At 40.3% G+C, this 25,364-nt stretch overlaps 1 protein-coding gene across 2 annotated transcripts in view; it reads right to left on the bottom strand.

Annotated features, from left to right (window-relative positions):
* ATP2A2 (ATPase sarcoplasmic/endoplasmic reticulum Ca2+ transporting 2) overlaps positions 1–22,288 on the bottom strand; it is a 45,098-nt gene extending 22,810 nt beyond the window's left edge. For both annotated transcript variants that reach the window (XR_007166993.2, XM_066979049.1), the window contains exons 1-5: positions 21,933–22,288; positions 20,853–20,870; positions 20,682–20,764; positions 12,647–12,751; positions 9,641–9,779 (exon numbers count right to left, since the gene is read on the bottom strand). Coding sequence is in view for 1 of the 2 variants with exons in the window: in XM_066979049.1 (XP_066835150.1) it covers positions 9,641–9,779; positions 12,647–12,751; positions 20,682–20,764; positions 20,853–20,870; positions 21,933–22,050 (463 nt within the window). In the remaining variant the exon portion in view is untranslated. The remainder of the gene's footprint in view (positions 1–9,640; positions 9,780–12,646; positions 12,752–20,681; positions 20,765–20,852; positions 20,871–21,932) is intronic.
* Between the last annotated feature and the right edge of the window lie 3,076 nt (positions 22,289–25,364).

Raw genomic sequence — 25,364 nt, 5'->3', positions numbered from 1 at the left:
TGATGCACGTTAACAAATAACGCCATGAGAAAGTCAGCAATGGTGTTACAGCCTTAAAACACACAATCATTCAGACAGGAAAGCTAAGGAACAAAATGCTGAAAAGAATTAAGTGCTACTTTGAACATTGAGTAAATTTGCACCACGTGACCTTTTATAACATCAAAAAAGCCCCAACCACCATTAAAACCAGCAGAGATTGAGCAGTTTAGCTTGAGGAGTTGCACATCTTTTTATAAGCATGTGTATATGAAGGGATCCCATAAATAGCCACAAATTGTCTTTTTGTATCTTTATAGTACGTGAAAACTAATTTAAGCCACCATGCCCTTGAGCAGCAAGAGAAAATAGCATTAGACAAACAGTGACCTCAGCCAAAAATGGCAAAAGTATTCAATATGCTCTCCTGACATCATGGGGAAGTTCATATGCAGACATGTAATTGCAGCTGGTTTTCAGATATCACTGAACAACAGGCTAATGCCTCGGTGCGATGGGGGCATAATGCCTGTCGATCCACGTACACATTTTTGTAGTTCTTACAGCAGCTGGAGAACTACGGCCCACTCCAATACACTACCACATTTGCCAAGGCTATGCTGAAGTCTTCATTACTTCTTAATACAAAAAGCAGCTGCAAACAAGTATCTTGAAGTAACTGGAGAGAAGTGTGCAAGAGTCATCTCCCAGTCCACTACTTCCAAATACCTCTAAATCGTTCAAACTCAAAACACAATATTCACAAAAATCTGACGTGCCAGGAGAGACTCCTGCTCTTGTAGATTGATATTCAGGCATCAATATTGCCACAAGAGCTACTCACAATTATTATTGCCTCGATCATCAGAACTGAAGCATTTAATGTTACAATACTGCTGCTTGCAAGTTTATCTCAACAATTTAAGGTAAGATGCATTATATTCCCTCACCATCTCCATTTGAGAAGGCTGGAGTAAAACATTCGAAGTATTTCCAATATGTAAAAAAACAACTTTATATCAGGATCTATTACAGAACTATTTTGAGCAGCTCTCTGCAAAACAGCTACGACACTAAGTCATTTATGGTCTCAAATACACTTTCATAAGCATAAGTGAAACTTACTATAGATAGGAATTTATCCTATGATAAGACAGGAAATTCTTTGGTGAGCAGTCTAGCACAGATCCCATCTACGAGTAGAAGGCTTTTTCCCATATACTTTAACACAAATCTATCTCATGTTGCTTTTGTTGCTTTTTATTAAACTATTTTAGACCACAGAACAACTACTAGTATTACCCAAAGCCATAACTTGGAAGACAACAAGAAATTCGGAGAGTATGTATTTGTGTTGCTTAATACAGAGCTGCTACAGTCTAACTTCAGATAACCTCATAGCTTTAAGCCTAAAAGCACAAGTCAGTTACAGAAGTATTTTCATCAATTATTTAAAAAAAAATAATGCTAAGTGGTCACTTGATTTCTACGGCAGCTCCAGAAAAATCAAATAAGCTGGTTTTGAAGTCATTTAGATATGTATTCTTAAAGCATAGTTTAGACAAATACTTAACAACCAAGAAAACAGCCTCTGTAACTATAAAAGTGACTGCTTCTTGGAACAGTTAGAGCAGGGCTTTGTTCAAATCATTACAGCCTTCCTCACAATCCTTTTGTTCACGCACCAAATAGTATTTTAGCATTATAATACTGAGCTTTATCCCACAAAGGAATCTTAAAAAAGCCTAGTCCATGTAAAGGGGTCAAAAAAAGCCACTTATTTAACGGCATGCAAGTCTATACTGTAGCAGATGATTTACAGTTTCTACTCCTTGACAGAAACTGGACTCACATTTAGTTGCAATACAAGTTAGAAGTATTTTAAACAAGACATATTGCCTCACTGAAAATATGGACAATTTAATACCCGCAAATACTGAGTTTTACAGCTACTTACAGCTACCTAGCAATGTTATCTTGATTACACCTAGCCCCCTAGCCTTTATTCTGGAGTTCAAAGCTCCCCACTTCTTATCTGACTCCTCCCAGTGCCATGGTAGCATTATGGGTCAATTTCCATTCCATGTGTGTGCAATCATTTACATGTGTTCAATTTGAAGCCTGGCCTAACTCTACTTGGCAAAGGAGCACACTTCAAGTGAAACAGGTGCCATTTGCGGATGTGACTGCAGTTCCCTAAAGAGGGCTTCCTCATGAACAACAGCCTTAAGGACAATCCAGCACGCAGGCTGCCCAGTCGGACTTGGGAAGTAACCCTGAATGATTCAAGTCCTCAAACTGACTTCAAGTGCAGAACACGTTAAGTCCCAATCTAACACCTCGCTGTGACCATGTCCTGGAATGATCAATTCATTATCGAAATGCTGAATTTGAGCACTGATATCCCTTTACCAGTTTCCAAGATAGCAGTAATACTAAACATTTATTTTCAGAACTGTCAGAACACAGTTACTGGGAGACTCCTACAGCAGAAATGCACTTAGCACCCTGAAGCCTATGGTTCCAACAGCTCAGGAAGCTACAAAGTGACGAGACGTTCTATAAATCATGAAGTTAGAGGAAAAATAAAAACCTAAAGCCACTTGCTTAAAGCCATCAAAAGAAAAGAGGAGTATTATTTTTTTGCCCAAACATTAAGGGTTAACATCCGTTTTCTTTATCTGTTCCAACATTACATACTACTATGGGTACAGTTATTTAGGCCACTTTTCCTAATGAGATCTTTAGCCTCTCAAAGAATCTGCCATTTCAAAGTCCACTCTTGCCCCAAAATAGAGTTTATCTTCTAATTGAGAATACATACCAGTGGGGAGTATTTACTAATAAACTGCCAATGAAACTGAGGTAATTGAAACAAGCAAGCAAAAAAATCCCTAAAGTACAGATACCACCACAGGGTTTAAGAACTGAAATGAGCAGGCTTAAGTAACACAACATGGGACCCTGGATAGAGCTGAGTATTGTTTCTGCTGGACGGACAGTAACAATTGCAACTCACTTCTGAACATAATGAACTGCTTCTATCTGGAAGTTTATTTGTTGCAGCACGATTTTGATACTAAACTTCTTTAACAAACTCAGCTTAGCTCATCTTCCCTCCTCACATACTAGTCTTCCTCTCACATACAACCCAGTCTTCCTATTGTGTTTGACCACAAATTTAACCTGTTGTTACAGGAATAAAATTTAACATCTCCTTTATAGGGCATAATAAAAATGCTACGAAAATCAGAAGGTCTTCAAAATAAGAAGTTTAAGTCCACCTACTCTTTCATACAAGGTCAGAAGCGTCAAGTTATCAAAGCGAGGAGTGACTGTGAAATACACTGTAGACCTGAATTTACACCCAAAGACAGTTAAGATGGATTTCTTTTCAAGAAGATGTAGACTAAAATAGTGGTCCCTTCAATTTTAACCATACTAGTAAAATAGCATTTGCTTTTACTGCCAAGACAGCAAAACAATACATTCTGAGTCAATTTTTTGCACTGATGACACATGCTACAGATTAGAGAGCATTCACAAAACAGCCCTCTCTACCACATGCTGTTCTCCATTCTGGACAGGCAGAAATTATCTTTGGAGCTTACTGCACAGTGCGTATAGGTCTTAATATCCAAACCTAAGAACTGTTAGAGGTAGAAGAAAAAAATCATACATAAGTTACTTATATTGCATTCTCATCAATGACAACCAAGGAGACAAGGAAAAATAGAAAAAAGCTCAGCTGTCTGGGAGCAAAATATTTTAAAGTCAGAATTGAGGCTTTTATTTAGAAAAAGTATATACTATATTGAGCAGTACATAGGACAAATTATTCCTATTTTAATTTTTCCATTTTGGAAAATCATATTTAAGTGTCACTCTCTCTGAAGAGGGCACCAGAACATTTCATAAGTTGTGCCAATGTGATACCCAGCCTGTAAGTCTGCACTTTTTTCTAATCTGACTTGGTCTAGCTTCAGCTTTTAATCAGTGGATTTATTTATAACACCACCTTCTAGATTGGAAACTCTTGTGATCAGCCTATAAAAATACCTAATAGCAGAAAGAAGAAACCGTTACATTAAGCTTCAACTTTTGCCAGATCAGGTAGAGCAGCAGGTGACATCTCCCCACTGAAGCTGAAGTCCGATTTCCAAATCTGACTGCATTTGGGCAATCCAAGAAAAAACAGTAAGCATTCTGGAAGTGCAGCACAGCACCAAAGGGCAAGTTTTCCTTAGTCTTAAAAAAGGAAAGGCTTGCTTTGTGAGGGCGATTATGGTATTAGCAGAACATTATCTTGATGATCAAGCATTTTGTTTGGTACTACTTGTGCTTATATTAAAACCCCACTGCAGTATCAGTTCTATTCAGAGTATAGAACACCAGATATACTATGAATACCAACAATTAAAAGAGAATTACATTTACTTTTTTTTTTTTTTTTTTACAAACAAAAAAGAGTTCAGCAACTCCAGAGGAAACTGCTGTAAGAATCTGGAAAAAAACAAGAGCAGTTTGTTAAACTTTCAAATGTGTGCTGTGAGTGACACGAGTTCAGGCTGTGCCCTGACTTGAACCTCATGCACAACCACCAATGTGGTAATGATGTCACTGGAGTACCGAGTGAAGTTTGGACTGCACTCTTATCTCAGAACTGCCTCTGATGTGTTAGAGTCCGACAGCCAAAATGTTCACCGCAGCCCACAAATTTATGTACTATGCATAGATGTATTTATTAACCACTGGTTTTATTTCCATGTTTTTTTCCAGTGCAAAAGCAGTACTTTATGAAAAAAGCAGAACAGCTGGTGCTTCATTTTTACAAAGCAAACCTGATAATTTGCGCTAGGCAAGAAATACCTACAGCTGACTTTTCCCCCCCATATCAAGAGCTGCTTTCAGCAGTATGCTTTTAGGACAGCTACCAGAAGGTCAACACTTTGGACTGAAGTCTCACTCCATTGTGTTGTAGTTGTTTGGTATGCCACCCTCACCCCTTCCAGCTACTTTTCCACAAGAAATAAACCTGTATCTTTAGCACTGAAGATCAATTCTAGTCATTAAAAAAGTAACACAGATGCAGAGACCAAGTTGCTTTAGAATAAATCAATGTCTGCTGTTCATACTACACGGATAACCTGTAGCTCCTTCATAACCACATTGGAGTCTGACGTAATTCAGTTCAAGAATATTCCTTCCCAACTTTAATGCCAAAATATATCTTCCCTTAATTATAAAGTATTTATGCTTTAGAAAGTATCTTGAAATATTCTGCAGTTGGAATTAAAAGCCTTGGAAAGTAGCACTTGCATACTTTATGCCAGGTATAAACTTAAAACTGAGTATTCAAGCATATCCACCAATTAAATAAGCATTAATTTCTGGGAAGTCTGTGTATTTTTAAGCTGTTGAGTACTTACAGATGTAACAGTAGATGACAGGAACCACTATTCAGCATTTCAGGGAAAAAGGGATGACTGTGACTCCAGCTTGGTCACTTACAAATTACAACTAGTAAACATCCATTTATTAAATCACAGAAATCTAATTAGATACCCCATCTAAACCAGAACATTTTAGACAGGATAATGCAACAAAAGTGAACAAAATTCATTACTGTTCACAATGTGCTTCTTTTAAAATTAAGCAATTTGCAACCAGTTTATCCCAACTTGTCAGACTGGGCTTCATATAAAACTTTAAGAACTGAAGCCTTACTGTTTTAAGTTTCTCTTTAAAATATTACTTTAACCAAGGCAAACAAACTCAAAACATCAAAGGACATCTTTAATCTATTAAGGCAGCCACTAGTTACCAATTCAGAGTGCATCCTCAAATAAACTTAAGGTTTTAGAGCAGAGTGGTAATCCATTTAAGACAGGCACACTGAAAAGCCATTTGAGGACAGCATCTGGACTTTTCTTTTCAGTTCATCAATTCTAAGAAACAAACAGTGTAGCTAAGTAACCCTTAAACACTACAGTTCTGAGAACTATGCCCCCTAGAGCTCTGCAAGCCAATTTAAGGCATATATCCCAAACCCCTAAACTCCAACTCCATCCCAAAGATTTCCTGATGATTATACAGTATCTTTTCCACTGGCTGTGCTTAGGCAGATGTGGAAGAAAATTTTCTGAACATGTACAGTTAAGCAATTCATGTCTGCATAGTCTCCAAGCATTCAAACCATCAACTGTCTGCTGGTACACCTGCAAAATTATAGTGTGGCATTTATGTCGAATGTTAGCTGCCAGGCATAATAACCAGTAATTGCTCATCAAGCGCTCCACAGTGCCTGCGTGCACGCTGATTCCCAAGATAAGCATAAGACAGTACCCCTCAAGAGATAGATGGCCTAATCTATTTCAAGGTACTCCACATTTACTGCACAGTGACAATGCAGACCTGCAGTTTCCCCCTATTACTTCAAGTCAAATACACCAGCATCCATCTCCCTGGTTGACGGACCAATTAAAGGAAGTATCTTCACGTAGCTTTATTTTAGACTACTGCGCCTTGTGGCTTTCTATGTAATGAACACAGTCAAGCTCCGTGGAATAGCCCAAGGAGCCAAAATAAAAAGTAATGGTATTAGCCATTATTGTATTGTCTTTTGGCTATGTTGAACTGCACAGGTTATCTTTAATGGCTTCAAAACTACAAGAACGACCAAATGATTTTGGAAATGGTTCAATGCTACTTATTCTCAGAGAACTCTTGCAGTGTAAAGAAGCAAATATAAATGTATACTTTTGCATGAGTTGCAATACCAATCCACCAACTCCTACAGCAGGTTCTCTCTGCATCAGACCCCAATGCAACTACATCAAGAAAGCTGTTATAGCATTAACTGTTCTGTAACAGAAGACCTTTAGAAAGTTCTTTAAAATTAGATATCAACACAGGGGAGAAACCTATCACCTGGTTATTTACACCACTCGGTTGAGAGATATTCGCCTGGACACACAAATGTCATTGGCACTTTGCCTAGAATTCCATACCCAGATATGTATCCTAGTATGAAGTGCTCCGTCACTTCCCTACATGGTCATCTTTTTGCAAACACCATGTCAAAGGCCATCACAATACTCTTGCGCTTGAGAGACAGGCATGCACACACTCTCCCTCACCTCCAGGTCTTGACACTAACGGTGGTACATAGTGTATTGCTCTTCTCAACTTGCTTGGGAGCTTTTCTGAGTTTGATACGATTAAAATTTCATCATTGTCTGACTACAAGTTAGAATTTATATTGTTTCGATATCAGTGTTCATATTACACTGAAGCACTTGTTTTCTGTATAAAACAACCACATGACGTACTTAATATAACCCATATAGTCACCTTCATTGAAGATGCAATTGACTATATTTGCCAATAGAAGAAAAATGAGTGCTTAAAACTAGCTTGGGACTATTTGACCCACCAGATTAAGTGAGTGTTTTAATTAGTACGTGCTTCTACAGTCAGTCGACAGGCTAGACTATTTATGTTAAAGGACAATCACAAAAGCTGGGTAATTTTGTTCTTCTACTAAGCACGCTAGTTTAAGTTTCCTTTTTTTTTTAAAAAAAATCCATTCCACATGCAAACTATCAGACACTGATCTACAATCAGATTTTAAAATAATGCAATAGTTCCCCTGTGAAAAATAGGGTACCATGCTTGATAAAGACGGCCTAGCAATACAGGTATGCTAGTCAGCAATTTATTTCCAATTCATTTTTCTCCTTCAGATAAAGATTTTCCAAAGAGATGTCTAAAGTCACAAGCAATTGACTTTATTGATACTGACAACGCACAGCAGTGTAAGTAAAGCCTGCACATCCCCCAGCTGTTTCACACACAACCTGAGCTTTGTCTTTTTCTGCAAGATGAAAATGGGATTTCTCTGCCACTTCTGAAATAACAAAGAATCAGTTGGGAAATTTCTGTGCTCTAGGCACCTGTCAGAGCAACAAAATCCAGCGTTTTTCCTTAGCTGGATTCCCCAAACCTGTATAAAATACAGTCATCAGTTTGCTGTTCTACCAATACTAATTTAAGTAACCCCCAAAAAATCAATATACTCCCATGATAAACTGCTTCCAGAACTACCGGTCTATTGCACGCACTTAAAATTGGGAGAAAGAAAACTTCAGCTGCTTAAACAAAATCTCACTGCAGAACTCATGGATTTAAATTGACTGTAGAATACGGTAATGGCGAGGTAAAACAGAGTAAGTGTCAAGGTATCATAATTCACCCTTTATTTCAGCTATCAGCACTTTGTATTTGTACTTGTTCTTCACCCACGGACACTAAGAGCAAACTAGCCTCAGCCTTGACGAGATTCACGCTCACTCGCAGTCACCTCAGCCAGAGCTGCCATAGCTGAATCATCCTGTGCACAGGACTGAGACTGTGGACAGGGCTTAGCAAACATTAAAGTTTCTCAAGGAATGAAAGCTGGGCAGCCAGCCAACACCAACTTCATTTTGAGTGCATACTCTCTCTCTGCCTACTAATTAAAACAGCAGGATAGTCAATTTTAAGGGTATATATTTATCTCCACCTTCGACAGCTACCACTTCTAAAAGCAAAGGAAGGCTAGGGGAAAAGAAATAGTTTGATGTATACCCTAAATTGCTCCCGAAGGAGCAATCACTCAGCTAACAGTTGATAATGACCTACGAAATATGAGTATGCAATTACTCCTGACATTTAACAAGAACCACCCACTTTTATCTGGGAAGAAATCAGAAACAAAGTCACTGACCAGTCCAATTTAGTGAAAGAGATATTGCTGTGGCATTATCACCAAAGTGAAGGAGTTTTACATATTTCATTTCATACTTTTATTTTGGCACTCCTTCCAGACAAAGATACATCTTTTAGGACAAGTCTATTGAAAACATTGATGCAAGAGTCCAATCTTTTGATCTAGGGCTTTATTTATCTATTTTAAAAAGAAGCGATGAATGCATGGGGTTCAAATGCTCACAGTAGAGAACAGGATGCTCTACTTTATTTAATAATTATTCTATTTGCAGCCTTCTGTACAGCAATACATAAAAGAAAGACGTGCTAAGGCATTATCAAAGATGAGAAACCAACGATGTCACATGCCAGGCACATATTAGCTGAGGACAGAGGAAGACATTTGTAATGAGAAATTGAAAAGAACTGCCGCTGCAAGCGTAAGAGTCGGAAAAAATTTCAAATTAAATTATAGCTTTCTTTATCTAAAGGACAGAGTGTGACTAAACAAAAAAAATCTCTGCATTCCAAAATTTAAGTCATCACATTTAAGAGCAAGGAAAAAATCTTGTGATAGAAAACAGACAAGTTATATGATAGCCTGAACCCAGAATGCAGAAAATACAGTTTTAGAGTAGTGACAAGTGTTTTAAAACCTGTACTCCAATTAAGATGCTTTGCTTTTAGACCTGCTAATTAAACTAAGTGGCAATTTGAAAAACAATCCCCTCAGTGCAAATGCACATTTAAAGTAATTACAGATGAACAGAAGCAAGGTTGTTCTTTAAGCGAAGCATATACTTAAGACTTCTCTAAGAACTCCCCCCAGGGTCTCAAATCATTAAGACGAGGCCCCCACAACAGTTTTCCAATATACACCAATACATGTATGTACTACATAAATGAGCCTTACCTGCCACTTCTACAATATCACCCGGGACGATGTCCCTTGCTTTAATCCTTTGAACACTCTTTCGGTCTTGTCGATATACTTTACCCATTTCTGGTTCATATTCTTTAAGAGCTTCAATAGCATTTTCAGCATTTCTTTCCTAAAAGACAGAAAAAAAAACCATGCAACTAAAAAAGCCTTCAAGATAAGGAAAGATAAGTATGTCAGACCTGACTTTTCAAATGCAGTATCGTATGAATACTACTGACTCAGCTCAGCTACAGTTATTCACAATGAAAATTATGTGACCCATCCCCTTATGATGTTGCTGACTGGAAATCATTACAGTGTAATTCAGATATTGGTGGGCATTTAGAAGCTTGATGCTGTTTATTCAAACTCAGCAGTATTTCCTATCAAGGAAATCCTTTATGTCTTGTTATAGAGAGGCTGCACAAACCATTCTATGTAACTGATTTTTTTTTCCATGTCAAAAAGCAGCCATAAGTATATCCATGAGTTGTAATCCTAGTCTTGTCTCAGCTGTACCTTGCCAGCTGGAGCAGCTTGCATTCAGACTGGAGTGGGGTAGCAATACTGAGTTTCACTTACTAATAGAAGTGTCTAGTTAAGATACTCAAAGTTTCCCCAACAGTGTTATCATCAGTTTCATTTCAGCAAATTAAGTCACACTAAGGTGAAATTTAGGCACACTGACAAGAAGCTTCCCCAGAGTCTAACAGTTTACAAACTTAGATGAATCCCCACACACAGGTTTTTATTTCCACAAACACTAGCACAATAACTTTCCTATCTCAATTGCAGTTTCCTCAGCTTAACACTACCAGAGATCGCTGTCAATGCAGTGATGCTACCCAGAGATAGGGCAACGTGAGAAACCAACAGCCTATCATTACTGCTCCTCTAGCTCAAGGAAGAATAACTTCTTTCTCATTTTTCCGTTCAATTTCCAAGTACAAACATCACACAGTCCTGAAAATGGTAAGGGCACAGCTAGTACACCTAGTTTTTAGAAAGTCTTCGCTTCAAATAGATACCAAGCTTTCTAGATGATAAAAACTTGACCCAGCATGTATCAAAGCAGACACTTAATCCTCAGAAAGTCCAAGGTTGAGGTATGAGGTGTTTCCACAAAACAAAGCAGCTCACCAAAGCTACCTTGAAGGACTTTTGTTTACATGGTACAGCTCTGTGCCAGGCCATGAAGAGGTACCAGTGCAGGTCCCAAAAGCTGTTAGCAATACTAGCCTCATATTCCACCAGGTAAATTGATTCTGATCCTCAACAACATAATGCTGACATTACTTCTCCATGCATTAACTAAGAGTTAACATTAGGCAAAACCTTAAGGTACAAGAGAAAGCCTCACAAAGAGAACATTAAATATAACTTTTACTTCAAAAAGGAGAAATGAGAAAGAATTTACATGATTCAGATAGGATAGTCAGCTCAGCATCTTAGACCATATCTTTTTGCTCCCAGTTTGCTTGATTTGAAGGTAGGTACGCTGACCTGTCAACCACTTAAGTACTAGCAGATGGCGCTTTGGGAAATGTGCACATGGAAAGAAAGGTTGAAAAGGGCAGAGCTAAGGCAATGACTCAGTTGCTCACAGTACCTGTAGAAACAGATACAGTTATGGGTGGAGACTACGTACTGTGACTTTTTTCCATGCCCATTAAAACAAGGGAATGAGTCACTTAATCTGTGCAGCAATTCTGTTTCACAATTAAGTTCGGTGCATGTAGATGTATAGATACTCTCTGCACACTTAGCACATCTGAAAAAATTATTCCATACAAGAGTTTATCCAACTACACAAGCAAGTTCCCAAACTAAACGGATAGCTTTACCTTACATTTCAGGCTTCAGATTGTTATGTGCCAAATTGTAACACAAAGTTTCAAGTTATTAAAGATTAATTCTTCCACAACTGCTTTATGAAGATCTGAATACAAAGTGACACTTAAGGGTGCACTGCTATCATTCTTCACTCTACGTCACCTCTTCGTCCATTACCAGCTCTAGCTGTTGTGCAACAAGCAGGATTCTGCTAGAAAATCGATATTCTGCTACTTGTGTTTGAACAAAGCAAAGAGTAGAAACATGCAGCAATGCCACTGAAAGACACTTCTGGTGGTTAACAGTGTTTAGGCTCGACTCCAACCTGTTTTAACATGCTAAGAGGTGTCTCCCTTAGTTTTCCTTGTTATTTTGGACAGCATTTTTGTTTGGTTTGTTGTGGTGTTTGTTGTATTTTTTTTTATTTTTTTTTTTTTAAGCCTGAAGCCTAACTTGCTAGGATAGCAAGTACATATGTTACATTAACACCAGCCCTTTAAAAAAATCTGGGACTTAAGTTACCCTAAAACCCCATAATATTTTTTATCTGCAGAAAAAAAATCTAATCAAATGTTCCATCTGAAGTGATCAAATTTGGCAAAACAAAATTGTTCGTATAATTGACTATTTTAAGAAGTGTCAGTACACATTATTGCCAATATTATTTTAGAATTAAGAACTGTAGTAATTGAAGAAGAGGAATACTGTGTTAATTCTCTCAACAAATGCACTAAAACTAGTATTTGTTCTCAAAAGGAAACAGACAGGAAACAAAATTACAAGTGTTCCATCCTTTGTTCCTCAGCTGGGACAAAGCAACTTTTTTTGTAAACCTATACAAATGATTGCTTCTTATCTTTGCAATGTTTATTTCCTGAATTCAGGACTTCATTCTGGACTGTTAGCTGATGTGTTGATCAGTGTATGGCTAAACACACTGACGGGCACTTTGCCTTGTTGGCAATACTCCTGAAGCTTTCATTTCACCTTTAGTCAATGCTTTCTGTCTAGAATTTATATGATGCATAGACTCTTAGAAATCTTAATCTAGCCATACATATTGCTTGCATTGTATGAAGCACCTGACACTACAGTGCGCAGTTCCTCTTAAACCAAGAAACTCCACGACATTTGTGATTTGGTATTGTAAAAGTATCTGCGTACCTGCCACACTCCCACAATCGCGTTGGCTACTAATATAAGTAAGATTACAAATGGCTCTACAAATGCTGTGATTGTTTCTTCACCTTCTTCAAACCAGGCCAGGACCTGTAAGAGAGAAACACTGATTTAAATCAAGTGATTTACATAGACACCTTGCGAACCTAAGACACTGTAAAGTTCAGCTTGAGGTTCAACTCCTCAGACTTCAGCAATTTTGAAGAACCCTCAAATCTTCCAAGCTGTAGCTCCTGAAGGAGTTGGCAATATGCAATGGAAAAGGAGAAAAAGAATCTTTACTGAAATAGTACAAAGTTCATTCCGAAGCCTGCTCTTCTTTTAAAGGAGAAAGCTATTTATTTGGGAACCATACTGCTACTCTTGCTTCAAAACCGAAAGCAGAAGTCGTGACAATGGCTACAGCACTGAAAAGTTGCAAAAATTTTTCATTACTGTCTAAAACAAGATGCAGACTGATTAGCTTGACTACTTAGAGCACTAAAGCTTTGCATGATTAAGGTTTATGCATAGCTAGATTCTGAATTTTAACTAAATTGTTCTTTATCAGTAACTTAGACAAATTAAAATAGCTTTACAAATTTTCAGTAAGTAGATATGAAAAATAAATATCTACTAATTAAAATACAAGTGATGTCCTATTGAAGCATTTAAGTGAACCGTACAATTACATCTGAAGTTGAATTCAGAGCCAAGGATCTGATAAAAATTAAACTTTTTTTTAAGTAAATCAACTGGAAAATTTGCATAAAAGACACCAAGAAGATTTTAATCCATTTGCTTTCAAATCATGTTCTAGTTTTAGGCTTCTGCCATTCATTTGGCTTCAGGAGAATGGGTAAGCGTCAGGGCCTCTGCAGAGTTCTGTAGCTACTGAAGAAAAGTCAAGCTAACGTGACCAGAGAGGAAGAGCTTTTTCGTCAACATATTGAGCAACAGGAAGCCTGGAAAGTGACAGTAAATAGGAACAACGTGTTGAGATAATTAGGGCTGGTAGTCAGGCAACAGCAGCACTCTGAATCACTGACTGCAGTGAGCAAACCGTTACTAAAGCAAGCACCATAATTCCACTGACATGCTGCTCAGAGCTATTGCTCAATTGTGAAACACTCCAGGACGTTAAAAGGAAGAAGGAGCAGCAGCATGAAAGCCTCAAGCAGAAAGCAGACTGTCAAGCAAACCCAATGCAACAACAAATTTTATGACAAAAGAATAAACTTGTAAGGCCCAGGTTACGATTAGTAAGACTCAACCACTCCAACTGGCAATGCATTATTTGGAGGGTCTGCGTAATCCCTCTGGAGAGAGGGATTTAGTTAGGAATTCTTATGCTCTTCACATCTCGATGCCTCTTCCCTCCTCCCACACCACATATCTTCAATCCTCAGTAACAGCTTCTGCCATTTGACCTGCTGAAGCGCAGCCTACACAGTAGTTTTCACTCAACACATTACCCCTTGTATCACAGACAGCTTTTACTCTTCACCAGCACTGTTGCCTCTAGCAGAGCTATAGAAATGGCTAACAGCATGTCCCAGTTTCCTTGGCATATACAAAGCCACACACCATCAGAAAAGCTGCTTAGTATCTGTTTCTTCCCTCCTTTTCTTTATTGGGATTCCACACGGCCAATCCTGCTTCCAAAAAAGCAAGGGAATTCAATCATTTTCTAGCATTCTTAACAGAGCAGACAACTGCAAGGTTAACTGGAGTAAAACATCTGCTTTACATAATACTAAACCATAATCTTTGCAGATTGAAGACCATGTGGGTTGTAAAGCAACACCAAGAAACCCTGCAACTTCAAGAGGGAAGGAAAGTAGCTACAAGAACAGCAAGATCCACGCACATCAAGGAGAGCCAAAATTAAGTTTGAGATCTTTCCTTCAATAAGCCATTATTTCAAAAAGAGCCGATGAACTCAGAGATCCTAACAGTACAAATCTATTAAGTTGCCTTAGATCTTCACTGTTGCTTGTTTGGCAAAGTTATCAATCTGTAACTAGATTAAAATGAAATACCCAGTTAATCCTGGAGGCGAGCAGCACACATCTCGCCCACAAAGTTTCCACACAATTGTTAACTGTGGAACAGAACCTACACTGTGTAGTTCTAGAGTGCAAACATAGGCATGTAAATAACAGAACACCTGAACGCGAGTCCTTGGTTTTGCTCTAGCAAACTACTGCTACATTAGCACTCCACTGAGGACATTTGTGACCTACAAGACTTACTGTACTAACAAATGAGTGTTATTATTTGATAGTAGCCTAAAGTTAACAAAAACACAGCAAGCTCAGAAGGTAGAGCAAAGAATACACGTAAGTTTAGGAGCATTTCATTATGCATTTTTGATAACAGATCGTAAGCCAAAGCCTAGTAGAGACTATAATTCTTGCCCAAGGCATTGAGTCTATGTCAAAAAAAGCTTCCATTAGCACACTTTAAAACCCTGAAGAGGTTTTCCATGAAAGATCTTTGGCTACTACTCAGAAGGGCCCCACCATATTTTAGCCACTTAAACTCACATGTAGAGAAGCTTAATTACCACATCATCAATCTCCACTGTACTGTTCAGGTCAGTAGGAGAAATTATCATTTAAGTTTTAAAAAGCAAGAAAAAGATAAAATAATTGCTCAAAAGAAACAGAAGCCTGACAGCATAAGGGAAATCAATAGCAAGACCTACCAGTCCCATACCAACAGCCAACACAAGCAGCTTTGAGGACAACTTTCACTCAGCACATCTGATTTAGTGTTGCTAGAGTTATGGCTTACAGATGCCTACTTTATCCAAGGCATAATGGGGTGGACCTGCAGGATACTAAGTCCAAAAACATGCAACAACAGGCAAACAGCACTTAGTTTTTGTGGTTATTTAAAGAAAGGGGGTCAGAAGTACAATGCAGAAGTCAGCCAGCAATGAGGCAGACTACTAATCAATACAGCTACAAGAACGTAAGTGTCCTTACAGCCTTTTGCATTTCTACAAATTAATATCTGTGGATTGTGAGGTTAAGTTATGGTGGCAAACTGCCTCAGGTGTCCATTTGTCATTAAGTAACAGAAACAGAATAAAATGAAGAATGGAAGTTTCAAGATAAAATTCTGTTGCCCAGCAGGCTGTACCTACTAACAGACGAAAAGCAAACAGTTTGTTGTCAGCAACCTAACAAGGCTTTTTTTTTGTTTGGTTTTCATTTTGACAATGGAAACTTTGAAGTGAGCAGGCAGATTAAGACCTCATCCTGATGAAAAAAAGTCTTAGACTAATTAAAGCTAGTCATGTAGAACTACAGCAAGCTTTTAAGAGAGCCCTCTTCTCACAGGACACACTGAGTTAAGATTCAGTACATTCTGGACAGAGTGCTAACTACTACTGCTCAAAAATCTTTTTAATGATTTTTCTTCTCAATACAAATTTACTTAATTTTAAGCAGATACAAGCTATTTTAATAGTTCTGATACTTGTTCTAGTTACTTGACAGTTATCCTGAACACCAGGAAATAATAAAGGTAAAATCCCCAATTTGCTAACAGATTTATTTTTAATTGCTACCCAAGAAAAAGAAATCTTGACCAGAATTATTAGTAAGAAATCAAGAATTTTATTGGGTCAGCAGATTGTAAATACCCAACATTTATGCTACTCCGTACTTCTAAATGCAAGTACATTCCTGTGATTACTGTAGCAAAACCAGTGAAAATAAAGATACAGAGTACTTAGTTTAATTTATACAAATTAAAATGGAATCACAATTGCTTCTTACTCCTTTGTCACCCCACCTATCATTTGGTGTCTCAGGTCCTATTGAGTAATCTGAGTTTGGCTAAAAGCATGCCAATGTAATGTACTTCAGCAACCCTTATCTCGTGTCACATACAGCTCCTGACCTTACCAGGTAGCTCTGGGGTGATCCCAGGGCAAAGCCTGCAACATTTTACTGGCACATTTAACTCCCTTCGCCAGCAGCTTTGTTCACCTTTTAACACAGATGAGGCTATACTCATGCTAATTTCCAGGATATAATGAACTTCTCCAGCCTAAATCACAAGATATCGTTTTAATCTAAACACACACATCCACTAGTAGAACGAGACCCAGAACATTCACTTTTAAGTTAGTTCAGGCATTAGAGAAATAATTGAACTAAGGAGGAGTGCTCTCAGAATGCTGAAGATTTAACTAAAATACAAGCTTTTGCTAGTTTCTAGTACATACTTCATCTTGTAGAAGAAAACTCAGAAATATGATGCAGAGACTGTACAGTTAAGCATACATCACATTCTTCAAAGCATTATTCCCAATCAGGGGCACAAGTAACATTTTACAACTTGAAGTGATTTATACAGCAAAGCAAGCTTATTTTTAATGTAAATACTGTCGATTTCAGTGTGTGCTATTGAAGTAGCAAGAATTAAAAGCTGGATTTCATGGTAAATTGAACATCCTCTTACTTACACCTAGAAAGTCAAGCTACAAAGGCCCCTGAACCACTGAGATGCATTTCTCAAGTTACCTCTGTAAAAGCTTCACCATGTCTGACAAAACACTGGGACAAGATCCGAGTGCGCGTGTAGATCCATTTACTTCGAATCAGAAATTACACGGTTTCTCTTCAAAAGCCATACTTAAGGCCAGTAAAAATATTGGAGGAACAACAGTGTAAGAATTGAAGCTGTTACTAACTTGGCACATCTGCAACAGCAGTTCTGACTTGGAATGTAGCATACGGTATCCACAGCCAAGGCAACAGGCAGCATATGACCCCCGCGATCAGCTAGGGTGACACGGATTCAGCTGTTAGTCTGATTTATTTTACTGACACATACCTGACAGGGCTTGTGGGAGCAGAGGACACAAAAGGCACTCTGAACACAGAATATTATGGTATGTAATAGGTGATGTTTCTACACAAAAATGTAGCTGAAGGAAGATCTTGATGTTAAAGACTTTTTCTGAGCCGTCAATCATAATAGTAAAAATCTAATACGATTTAAGATCACAACACAATTACCAGAGAAGCTTCCATGATACAAACTAGTACCCTAACATACCTTGAGGTCCCATCTCTCACACCTGAACCTTCAAGTTCAACAGTTTCTTTAAACTGACAATGAAGAACTCCACTGCTTTCACTGCCCTAACAGCACCCATGCCTTTCCCGCAAGCACGCAATGCCGACCTGCTGCCACTAGCATGGTGAAGCATGTTCTCCATCTGATCCTCAGTAAACTCAACTGCTCAAATTCGAGCAAGTTTTAGTGATAAGCTCAGAAAAGCTTAAAAATAAAGTCAATGCTATACTCATGCCTAATTTCAACTTTCAGCCCCCTTGCTAGTAATTCAAAGACTTAACAAGATTTGGGGGTCATTCATCCTTAATCCCAAGCTCGTTAAGCCATTTTCCCCCCATTCATTGTCATTCAAAGTAAACAATTCATTTAAGCATCTTGACAGAAACTCCCTTTTGGATATACACCAGGTCTGTAAGTCTTCAGCTGGAAGTTATTTCAAACCAGAGCCATTATCCAGTCTTACTTCTGTTGGTACACTATCCAACATCCTACCTGAGTACTGTAGTTTAGTGCCTATCAAGCGATAAATTATAGTAAGAAGTAGTCACTGAACAGAAGTGTGAATCCGCACATCCAGTCCCACGTCTAAGTCTGAGGGGTCTGACACTGTCCCCAAGAAAGGCAAAGTCACATTAGATGAAAGAGCAGCTATCAGTGGTATTACTCAACATCCTAAAGCAACACAAATTTAGCTGACTCCATGTTAAGTTTAATTATCCATTTCAAGATCTCTAAGGTACAGGAACTTTTGCATGCTTTCCAACAGTACAAATGGCAAGACTGAATTCCTAAAGCTTGCAAAAGACAGCGTAATACACGCATTTAAGTTAACTTTTAGTATTAAGTTGCTCTACCATAAGAATGACTTAGCATAATTTATTAGTCTCAACTTTACTACATTAAATAATGGAGTCCTACATATTTTCATGTTCTCTCATGGAAAAACTACTGTCCACATGCTTAACACAGCTACACACTCTATTCAAATGTTTTCAGGAACCCTAGAATTTAGTTGATGTTAATTCCACCCAATTTTACAGCAATACAATCTATGAACACATTCAACAGTTCCTTACAGCTACTACAAAAGTCTCTAATATGCTTTCATCAAGAAAAAGTGTCAAAACAAAATAAAATCAGACAATGATCACATTCTGAACAGGGAAAAAGCCAGAAACAAACAGAAAGGGGGAGTGCTTTTAAAGTGCTGTAATAAAATGTATCAAGTTTTTTCCTTTACATTTCATTAAAAGGAAAATCCCTGCTATTCCCAAAATAATCCTACAGTGGGTAGCCATAACTCTTAAATAGGAGACAGAGAAAAAGGCAGAGCAGTAGCCCAAGGTCATACACCATGCCAGTTGCACAAAAGCAGAGAACCCAGATACACCCTACACTCCTTTCGACTACAGTCTCCCCCTAATTAGGCAGGAAAATTAGGCATACTGAAAAAAGAAATTGAATCCAGTTACTAATAAAGTTTGCAAAGCGTGCTTGGCAGTGTGTATTATATGACTTCTGTCTAGTATTGTACTGAATACTCATATTCAGCAATGAAATCTTTAAGTTTGGTGAAGTTGGTTTCTTCACTTGTTATAATAAAAACAAAATAATATATATGTTGGAAGGAAAGGCTAACAATATTCTGTACTGTCATTTATCTCATCCCCTTTCCATCCTCTGGGAAAAGAAATGAGAAAGAGAAGAGGAAAAAAGGTTTCTGAATGACCTGTTTATTCAAATTTCTATGGGCAGCCCGATTTCCTCCCCAGGAAACAGAAGAGTGAGTAAAGCATCAATGTCTCCACAGCCAAGATCAATGCCACCAACCACTGCTCAGCTGGTAACGGTATATACATACCAAAACCCAGCACATTTTGAAAGGAGGTGTCAGTGGGGGGATAGATAAAGCTTCCCTTGGTCAAGGATCAGCACCATGGCATGCGGCAGCAGCCACAACAGGTCAACCCTTCCCCCATCTCCACATCCTCCCCCATTACAGAACAGTTTCTCCTCTGCCCATCTAAATTACCTTGCCCTTAGCTAGTCACAATTTCCACACCCCCAACAGCTGCAGGTTTTTTTTTCCAAGTAGTTAATTACAACTCGAGGGCAAAGTCTACTATAAACTTCTATTTCTACCGAAACAATTTAATATTCTGCACTTTTTTTCCTGTCATCCAGCTCCCTAAGATGCATAGATTTCAACTTCCTTCTAGACTTAAAACTTCGTTCAGATTTCCATTTTTCTGTAAACGCATACCCTTTACATATTACGTAAGATGACCAACTAAATGTGCTTAAAAAAAAAGTTTCATTCTTGTTCTTTTAATCCTGTACACAAAGCAAGATGTTCATTTTATGACTAGACTATCCAAAGGTCAGTTACCAAATTTGGTCAACAATGGTGCCATCACAGCCGTCATCATTCTTGTCACTGTCAAAAGCAACAACTGTCACCTTGCTATTATCAGGAAGGGAAGGCAACTGGAATAATCGCCATGTAAATTCTATTTACAGTCCGCACTGCATCCAAAAATGTCTTGCAGCGATTATACATTGAGCTTGATAACAATTAACTCAAAGGCAAGAAGGATGACCAGTTAAACACTTACTCAAGGTTAGTTTTCAAAGCCAACAAAAGCATTGGGAAATCCCACTTCAAATAAGCAAGCAGGGTTGAATGAGAAGTACTTTTAAAATACCTGCCTAGCGTAGTTACGTACTTCTGACTCATGCAGTGAAAGATTCCCCGAAACTTTCTTCTCTAGCATAGAAAAAAATCCATTCAGGAAGCAACCAATTTAAAAGAGAGTGATTTACTTAGTATCTTATGCTTCTACCTCTTGAAGAGGTGTGTACAGTTCCTATATGTTGGAACATACGTCATTTCTGAGTCTGCAATATACAAGCCAATGAAATAAGAACAATTCATACTTACAAAAGATATGCAAGCTGCCAGCAACAAAATTCTAACTAGTAAGTCTTCAAATTGTTCAATCACAAGCTCGAGTAAGGTTTTTCCTGCAATGTGTAAAGATGACATTTAGTCACGAATATAAAAAAGGATGAACTATCGACAAGAACTAGAAGATTTCAAAAAAATGCTTACCTTCCTCAGCCGGTAATTCTGTCAGTCAGATTTTTTCAGGAAGCATGTCAAAGAGAAGAAATCATTGAAGAAATGTTAGAGTATTATAATGCATCCACCAGATATTGCTTCTGCATTGTACACCCAACTCAGCTGGGTTTGAGAGCCATACCTTAAGAGCAATTAAAGCGGCTCTTCTCATTATAAGAACTGAATAGGCCTGCTAGTCTTGCGTTTTAAGACACATACAGGTTAGCTGGGAGCTGCAAAGGGTTGTAAATTCAGCCAAGTCATCACTCCAGCCAGCTGTGTGACTTCTGCTGTTACTGCATACAAAGGGTCAAAGGCTTAAAATGCTTTCCAAATGCTTTCTGACAAGGATTTTCCTCCACGACCACTTAAAAAAAATAAAAGAAGGAACTTGGTTCAAAATATTTCAAGTGCTTTTCTCCATTTCAGGATTTTCTCGTTTCTGCTCTCTATTTCCCCACGAGTACATTTAGCAATACAAGAGGCATGAAAGGGGAGTTAAAGCTAAAGAAAAAGAAATACATATGATTTTCTCACAGCTTTGCATCTTTACGCAATGCCATCAGAGTTCAAAAGGGACTAGTAAGGCCGAATAATGAAGATTTTTTAAAAATCACCCTATCTGATGAATTTTGTGTCCCGACTCCGGAGAAGAATGTAAAATGAGGGACAGAAAGGTATCGGAAAGCATAGAAAAATGAAGGTCAAGACGGACAAAAAACCCACGGTGTTTCATTTCAGAATGGAAGAAGATTTCCCACCGTTAAGGTGAAAGGAAACGGAGGTGACATCCTCCTTCCCAAAGCAGCCCCGCGAGCTCGGGGTATGAAAGAAACCCACGAGGTGGAGTTCAAGTCAGCCATCTTCTCTCCCTCGCTCCTATTCCGGGTCCTGTAAGAGATGCCGGCTTTGCAAATACATACACGTCAGGCCTTGAAACCGGGCCCCGAGAACGATGAGCGGAAAAGAGAAAAGAGTGAAAAAAGGGAGCGGAGGGAGAAAAGAAGACGAATGCCAGGGACAGCATCCCCGCGGCCGAGGGAAGCGGGCTGTGGGGGCCGGTTCACCTACCGTTGGAGCCCCATTTCTCCTTCAGCTTCTTGACTTGCTCCAGGCTGAGCCCGGTGCTTTCGTTGACACCGAAATAAGCCAAAACTTCCTCCACAGTCTTTGTGTGCGCGTTCTCCATGGCTGGGGCAAGGAGCAGCAAATGGTGCCTGGCTTCTTCTTCTTCCTCCTCCTCCTCGTCAGCGGCGGGCGCAGCGGAGAGCCCCCTCCTCAGCCCCCTCAGCGCCTGGCTCTGTCCCCCACCGCCCCCGTGCTATCACCATAGACCCCTCCCGCACCACAGGAGCCCTCGAGCCCACCTCACCGCCTCGCTCTTTCCGAAGGAGGCAGGAGGGGAAGCAACAAAAAAAAAAAAAAAAATTAAAAAAGGAGGGGGGGGGAAAACCGATGTAAAAAAAAAAAAAAAGCCCCCGCCCCCCCTCCCACCCCACACGCCCTCTGAGGGAGCCGAGCGGGGGCTTCGGGCACCCCCGAAGCCTGGCTGAGGAGAGCCGCTGCGGCCTGAGGGGCGCGGGGCAGAGCGCGGCCGGGTGGCCTCGCCGCCTCGCCTTTCGCCTCCCCGAGCTCCGAGCCGCCCCCGCGGCCGGCGATAACGGCTCCGAGAGGCGGGGAGGGGGGGGGGGGGACACAAAAAGGCGCAGCCGCCCCGCTGCCTCCCGCCGGGGACGGGTCGCTACGCCCCCCTCACACACACACACACACGCCGCCTCGATCCTCCCCTCAACGGCCGAAGGCCGCCGTCACGGCTGCGGGCTCGTTCGACCCCCCCCCCTTCGGTTCTCTGGGTCCGGTCGCGCACCGGCGGCGGCTGCTCTAATGTAACTTACGGGAGCTGGGCCGCCCGGGGCCCCACTCGCCGCCGCGGCATGTGGACGCCGCTCATTGGCGGGACGAGCGGAGCGGGGCGGGGGATGGCGCGGCCCCGCCCGGGCCGCTGAGGCGATGGCGGTGGCGGTGGCGGTGCCTGGCGCGGTCCTGCGCAACGCGGGGCGGCCGCCCTCCGCCCGGGGGAGGAGGCGGAGGCGGGCGCTGCAGGCCTCATGCGGCGGCGGGAGAGCTTCCGCCTTGCCGGGGATGAGGCCCGCAGGCGGGGGGGCGAGCCGGCCCGGCCCCGGGTCGCAGCCGCCTCCTGGTCCGATCTCGACCCGTGTTCGGTGGATGAGGGGACGCGGGGATGCCGCCCAGCAGGGAGGGATGAGGCGATAGGCGCCTCAGTGCAGCGGCCTGTCGTGACTGGGGTCGCGTGTGGGGTTGCCCCCGCTTGTGTCGTGACAGGAGCTTCAAGTACCCAAGGGTGGGAGTGGGACTGTCTCCTCTTCCGTGGTGACAGGAACCTCGTCCAGCCTTGAATCCACCCGAGGAGAGAAAAAAATCACGAGGTGTGTGCCCCCGTGCATGCACTGAGGGGTTTGCACCCCAGAGGTCCTGCCCCGGCCGTGACGGGGCCTGTGCTGACAGAGCAGTGCCTCCCACGAGCCTTCCCCAGTTCCCATTCCAGCCGTCGCACCCTGCCCCGCCAGCATAACCGTAACACGCACACTCAGCCCTGGCTTGCACCGAGATAACATGAGGAGGTATAAACTGCACGGTGTGATTTCAGCAGCCTGTGTGGTGTGAGATACCAGTCTTCCTCAGCGCAGTATCTCGGTAAGTGACACAGACTGAAAAACTAATATAGAATACAGAAAACTGACTGATTTAGCTATCCTCCCCAGCAATTCACAGAAACTTCAGGGAACACAACACAAGCTGTTAGAGGGATCAGCACTGGCCGACACTAGTGACACCAGCTATACATAACACACGGCAAACAATACAGGACACAATATAAATACCTTCCCTTAAAAGCACTCAGTTCCAACCAATGCTCCTGTGTATGCGTGTGCAACCACAAAAGCTGATCTGTACATGTGTCCTGGCTTACATAAATGCAGATCCTACATACAATCTGCATATCCACCAGTGTTAAAAACCACCCACAGTATCGTGCTATGAGGAACTGGCTGATCTGGAAGGAAAATCTCTTAATCTTACCTCTGTATTGGCACGAGAAGTGAGGAGAGGGGACAGCCAATATTAAATGATGACATTCTAAGCTGTGTGTTGCCCTCTATCCTTTCTAGCAAAAGTACAGCTGTCCTAGAAGAGATTCCTGTGTAACCAGCCAATGTCCAGATAAGGATTTCTTGACTGCATGTCTGCACTTCACAGGGCAGTTCTGAATAAAATTCATGAGTTACAATCAGATGACCTAGTTCAAGTATGAGAATTAGTTATTGCATGCTCATATTAATTTTATCTTGCTTATCAGCAGGATTAATCTGCATGGCCAAATGTTGCTTGAATACAGTTATGTTGCTTCTTGTACCACTGGATCCCCTGCATATACGTACACATACCCTGTTACAGAGGCAAGAATGTCAACATGAGAATCTATATAGTTTACATACAGTTTACTGTATATTTTTGTTGCTGTTTTGATATTTTTCTTCATACTGTATGAATACATGATTCCATCATCCCAAAAACATAACTGAAATCAGAAGGTACACATGCATCTGAAATTCATATTCTTACAAAACAATGTCCTAGAAAAAAACACAGTGCCAGCAGAACAACCGATGAATGCCTGTCACAGGCCCAGCTAAGCCACACCTAAGTTTTCAGTTTGCCAACACACAAGTACATATGTACCTCTATCATCAAACACCTCCGAATGATAGACTCAACATCGGTCCCCATAGTATGTGCATATGCAACGTTAAGAGACATGTCATTTCCACAATGGATATATACACAGTAAGCCCAGCTAATTCAATTAATATATTTCACTGACTGACAGTATGGTATGTCTGGGTAGTTTCCAATCTTCTACCACGTTAACACAGCTTACATCATATGTAACATTATGTAAAAATACATTTACCACACCAATATTTTTCTCCACAAGCATATTTTACTAGACTGTGTATAAGAACCTCTGTAAAGCACTTGAAAGTCATGCACTTCGTTTTCTTACTACTTCGAAGTATTATCTGTAAATGTTATAGAAAAAGCAATATAATTAAGCATCAGTAACAATTTTCAAAACAAACTGGTATTAGGAAAAAAACTGGTCATATTTCATAATTATTTCCCTTTGTTATATATTTTGTATGTCATTATTGTTTTCCTTTTTGTGCCTGCCTCCAAAAAGGCTTGCGGAAAATTATTTAAGCATACCAGAACAATGGCATGTGCAGTTAGAACTTGGCAGAGTGTGTAAAAAAAAGTAGATATGGTGTCCTTTCAACTTGCTAACAGACAGAAATGTGGCTAGGAGAGTAGAGTTTGCATTCTACCAAATCCCAGTAAACTCTTGGCATTCTCTAGGATTCAGTAGTTCAGCTACAGCTTGACAATTCCGCTTCCCTTGTTTCTCTCTCTTCCACTGAG

The sequence above is a fragment of the Anser cygnoides genome, chromosome 17 (assembly GCF_040182565.1).
Source record: "Anser cygnoides isolate HZ-2024a breed goose chromosome 17, Taihu_goose_T2T_genome, whole genome shotgun sequence".
Classification (NCBI taxonomy): domain Eukaryota; kingdom Metazoa; phylum Chordata; class Aves; order Anseriformes; family Anatidae; genus Anser; species Anser cygnoides.
Note: the sequence above shows the minus strand (reverse complement) of the source record. Positions and strands in the feature narration are given on the sequence as shown.